The sequence below is a fragment of the Mesoplodon mirus genome, assembly GCF_964341445.2.
Source record: "Mesoplodon mirus genome assembly, chromosome: 4".
In the NCBI taxonomy this organism is placed as follows: Eukaryota; Metazoa; Chordata; class Mammalia; order Artiodactyla; family Ziphiidae; genus Mesoplodon; species Mesoplodon mirus.
In genome coordinates, this window is record NC_138979.1 from 160,519,020 (window position 1) to 160,524,237 (window position 5,218).

The following is a 5,218-nucleotide window of genomic DNA, read 5'->3' on the forward strand; positions in this document are numbered from 1 at the left end:
ATTCCTGGGCTGCAAGGACCAGGTCAGCTCCTTTTCTCCCCAGGCATCCCTTTCCCTCCCTGTAATCTGTTCTTTCTCTGTGGAGAGGTTAACAGAGTCAGGTAGTGGGGTGCTTGCAGGGCAGGAGACCCTTTAGGAAATAAGCAGAATGCGGAGAGTTCCCAGCTAGAAGGAGGCCCTGCCTGGATGGCCAGGTGGGCAGCCCTACCCTCTCCTGCTTCCCAATATAGACTGGGCTGGAGAGTGATGCTCCCAGCCCTGCTTTAGGCTGGTTGCAATAGGCAGGAAGAAGTGAAGGTTGCACCCCTCAGGCTGCAGCCTGGGAGGCCTCCTCCCAATAAACCATCCTCATGAGTTGTCTTCAGGGGCCAGCACTTCCCAGAGAGTCTGCTACCCCAACCCCCCTTGCCTCCTCAGGTGGAGCGGGGAGTCAGGATGCCAGGACTTCTTGGCCACTAGCTGTGGCCATTCTGGGACATGTAAGCTGCCAGGGCTACCACCACGGCCACATAGAGACCAGCCCCGATGGCGATGGAGAGTGTGGCCAGGAATAGGGCCCGGCGGGAGGTGGTGCTGGCCAGGCGGAAGTCCCCCTTGGAGATGGCCTTGCTGGTCTAGGGAGAGAGAGGCGCTGATGAAAGGGAGCATCCCCACGACCAGCAAAACAGCCCCAGCCCTCCAGGCCCTGACCCCAGGCCCCCCAGAGGAGCGGGGTGGCCAAAGCAGAAGCCCTGGGCCCCACGGGCTCTTACCCCCTGGGAGAAGTAGAAGGCAGCTATGCCCAGTGGCCAGAAGCAGCAGAGCATGGAGAAGATAGTGAGACCCAGGTGGTCCCTGGGAGGCAGCGTAAGGAAGTTGTCTTCACTTTCACTCTCTGTCGAGGTTGCATCACTCTGCAAAACATGAGTGGGTTCTTGTGACCTGGCCCAGGATCACCCATTGGCAGTGATGTGGGGCAACGGGAAGACCACCTGTTGTTAGTGGGAGTGTGGGTTGGGCTCGGTACTCTCTACCAAGAGCTTTGACAGTGAACGGCCCAGTGATTCCACCCTTAGGAATTTATCACTAGGAAAGAATACAAATATACACGTACCGGAACGTTCATCATAGGATAGTAATTGTGAAAGATTAGAAACAATCTCAACACCCAATGACCAGGAGGTTGGGTTAATAATTGATGGAAGAACCTACAATGGGATACCATGTAACCCCTAAAAATCACCTTGTAGAAAATATTAGATTACGTGGAGCAAAACTGAAATACGTTGCTTAAAGAGGAAAGTTTCTGATATAGAACTGTGTATAGCAAGATCTCTTTTGGGGAGTAGGGTAGGAAAAAAACACATAAGTAAAAAAGACTGGAAGATCATCCACTAAAATAATAGTTATCTTTGAATGGTTTTCTATATTGACTTTAAATTACTTATATAATTAAGAAAACAAGAACAAGGTGAACTTTCCTCAAAGTTTAAAAGTCCATAGATGGATGGATGAATGGATAAAGACAATGTTATCTATCTATCTATCTATCATCTATCATCTATCTATCTATATATGTACAGTGGAATTTTTTTTTTCTTTTTTCTTTTTTTTTTTTTTTTTTTTTGCGGTACGCAGGCCTCTCACTGTTGTGGAGCACAGGCTCCGGACGCGCAGGCTCAGCAGCCATGGCTCACGGGCCCAGCTGCTCTGTGGCATGTGGGATCTTCCCGGACCAGGGCACGAACCCGTGTCCCCTGCATTGGCAGGCGGACTCTTAACCACTGTGCCACCAGGGAAGCCCTACAATGGAATATTATTCAGCCATAAAAAGAAGGAAATCGTGCCATTTGGGACAACATGAATCTTGATGCATTATGCTAAGTGAAATAAGTCAGACAAAGAAAGACATATACTGTATGATCTCACTTACATGTAGCATCTAAAAAAGCTGAACTCATAGAAACAGTGAGCAGATTGGTGGTTGCCAGGGGCTGGGGAGTGGGGGGAATGAGGAGACATTGGTTAAAGAGTGCAAACTTCCAGTTATAAGAGGAATAAGTTCTGGGGATCTAATACAGCGTGGTGACTGTAGTTAACAATAACGTATCGTACAATTGCAAGTTCTAAGAAAGTAGATCTTAAATGTTCTCACTATAACAACAACAGCAAAATGGTAGTTATGTGAGGTGAAGGATGTGTTAACTAACCTTATTGTGGTAAAGATTTTGTAATACGTACATGAATCAAATCATGGCTTTATACACCTTAAACTTAAACAATGTTATATACCAATTATCTCTCGATTGAGCTGGAAAAAAACAGGAACAAAATGTGCTATTAAAAATTAAATATTCGGGCTTCCCTGGTGGTGCAGTGGTTGAGAGTCTGCCTGCTGATGCAGAGGACACGGGTTCGTGTCCCTCTCCGGGAAGATCCCACATGCCGCAGAGCGGCTGGGCCCGTGAGCCATGGCCGCTGGGCCTGTGCGTCCGGAGCCTGTGCTCCGCAATGGGAGAGGCCACAACAGTGAGGGGCCCGCGTACCGCAAAAAAAAAAAATTAAATATTCATAACCCTTAAAAATTGTGAATCGCTATGTTGTACACCTACTTACATAATATTGTAAATCAACTATACTTCAATAAAAAAGATACCCTAATGCAGTTAATCTTAAAAAAATTAAATAGCCCAAGTTAACGTTTCTCAAAGTGTAGATAGCACCTGTGTCAGAGGTGCCTCTTCTTTAGTAACATACAGATTCCTGGACCCTAAGCCAGGCCTACAGAATCTCAACACCTGGAGGTGAGCCCAAGTATCTGCATTTTAAACACACATACTCACCTCCTCCTCCTCCTCCTGGTCGTCCTCTTGGCCTTGGAGCTCCTCTTGAACCCCGTAGGACACAGTCTGGATGGTGACATCCTCTTCCACTTGGCCAGGTTCTGTGGACCGCTCCGTTGGCCCAGCGGGGGGCTCCCTGCTCTCTGTGAAGCTGGTTTCGCAGCTGTCTGCCCTGGGCTCCTTGACCTTGTCCCTCCCCAGGAGGCAGTTGGGCCTGTACCAGGCCTCCACGGCCAGCTGCAGGGATCCTGGGTCCAGGAGCTGGTGGGCGTGAGCAGGCCCAGCACCACCCAGGAGGTAGGAGTAGATCTTCTCCCTGCACGGCCAGGCGGGAGAAGCCTCGGGGTAGGGGTAGGGGCCATGGAGGTGTGCGGGGTCCCGAGGCAGCAGTGGATTCTGTAGCTCACTCAGACTCTCCATGGTTCTGGGGGCAGCTCTGGGGAGGAGAGCCCCAGAGCCTCAGGACTTGGTGGCCAGCTGAGCAGTCCTCAGAGAGCCTGCTGGGAGAGCAAGACAGACACTGAGGCCGGCATTCTGGATGCAGGACCAGAAGTGGTGAAGAGCACAGACTCTGCAGTCTGACTTGCTCTAGACCCTGCCTGTACCACCGGCCAGCCGCGGGACCTTGAGTTGGCCACTCAACTCCTCAGAATCTCCATTTCTTTGTCTGCAGATTAGGGACAGCAGCAGTACTTACCTCATAGAGTTGGTTCATTCATCTATCCATTCAACACATAGCTATTGAGCATCAGCGATGGCCAGGCACTGGACAGATGCTGGGGATGCGATGGTGAGAAGGGCGGGAAGCGGGGAGAGGAAGAAAGATGCACACTTTGTCTTCCAGAGCTTACAACTGGTGGAGAAAACGCCTGCCCTGAAGGAGAAGTACAGCAGAGGGTGTGAGAATGTACGATGGATAGAACGGACACAGAGGCGCAGGGGAGGCTTTTGAACCGAGATCTGAAGGAAGATGAGCTGACAAGGTGAGGGGAGGGGGGACACGTTTCGCGGAGAGGCCGAATAAAGGATGGTAGGCAAGGGAGCTGAGAGAAGGCTGGTGTGGCTCAGGGTACAGAGGAAGGTGTGAGATGGAGTGCAGGCCCAGACCGTGCAACCCCGTTTAGGTCTAAGGGGCCTTCAGGGATCTTGGCAGGGGTGAGAGGATGAGATTTGGGTCCTGAAGCCTTCCTTACGGCTGTGTAGGGGGGTGGCTTGCACTGACTGTGACACAAATAGGAGGCTTTGCCATGGCTTCAGGTAAGTTGAGGACAACTGGGACTCAACAGTGAGGAGACGGAGAAAAGGGGGCCGGCCTTGGGGGATACTGACAGGACTTGCTGGCAGGTGGGATGTTGGGTTGCCAGAGGATTTGTTCTAGGGTTGGTGGGACCACCGTTAGCTCAGAGCTCGCTACCTGCCATGTGCTCACAGAGGTCAGTTCTTCCTGAGGAAGGATGTTTCTCCCCAGGTATGGTCTTAGGGGGATGCACCTTAGGCTAACCTCCCTTATAAGGCAAATTGTAGGATCTGGGGCAGGGCTTCCTGGGTGCTAAGGTCTGGACTTGCACATCCCAGTTGGAAATGTAGACACCCTCAGGGGCTGCCTCTTCCTCTCTCAGCCAGCCCTGAGCACCTACTGTGTATTTGGAAAGGACACATAGTGGGTGCTCAGGACTGGCTGAAGGAGAAAAAGGCAACTTTTGAGTGTGTCTACAGCAAATCCATACACACTCTGGGGTGTGGCAGGTAGAAGTGGGGTCTGGAGAGAGAGGAGGGGCACGCCAGGTGGCCTCAGGAGGCTTGCTGTCTCCCTCCCAGGCACATCATGAAGCTGGTGGGGGCCAGGGTCATGTCTTGCCCTGGATTTATAACCTGGAGGTTGGAGACTCAGTCCTGGCCCTGACACTTTGGGCAAATTTTCATGCCCTTCTGGGTTTCCTCACCTGTACAGTGCAGATGATAATCCCTGCCCACCACACGAGGTTGTTTTGAGGATCCAAAGAGATGGCCGAGATGCAAGTATGTTGTAGATTATAAGTGGGAGGGGCTGCTATGCTCATTTCTGGGCTTTAGAACTTGTCTTCACCCCCATCCCTGGCCAGGGCCTTTTTTGGCCTTCTAGCTGGTGCTCTGCTAATGGTAAAGGGTGAGATACGTTTGCCCCCCGGACTAGGTTTATCTTCCCCAGTCCTATTCCCCACCAAGAATTCACAGCCAAAGGCTTGCAAAGGCCATTTCTTCTGCCCCAAGAGAAGTGGCTGGATTCTAGAAAGCTGGTTCTTGGGGAGCCTTAAAGACAGAGCATGGCCCCAGAAGTAATGCCCAGGGAATGGGACAGAGTGAGGGGAGGAAGAAGGCCAGGCAAGATTGGGGGAGGGCAGTGAAGGAGTGTCCGT

At 51.4% G+C, this 5,218-nt stretch overlaps 1 protein-coding gene across 1 annotated transcript; it reads right to left on the bottom strand.

Moving 5' to 3' along the window:
* Positions 1–455: 455 nt before the first annotated feature.
* SYNDIG1L (synapse differentiation inducing 1 like) lies at positions 456–3,242 on the bottom strand (the record flags this gene model as incomplete). Its single annotated transcript, XM_082618191.1, has 3 exons — positions 456–614; positions 753–893; positions 2,823–3,242. 3 exons carry the CDS (start codon positions 3,240–3,242, stop codon positions 456–458), a joined length of 720 nt encoding a protein of 239 aa, XP_082474317.1.
* Positions 3,243–5,218: the final 1,976 nt, after the last annotated feature.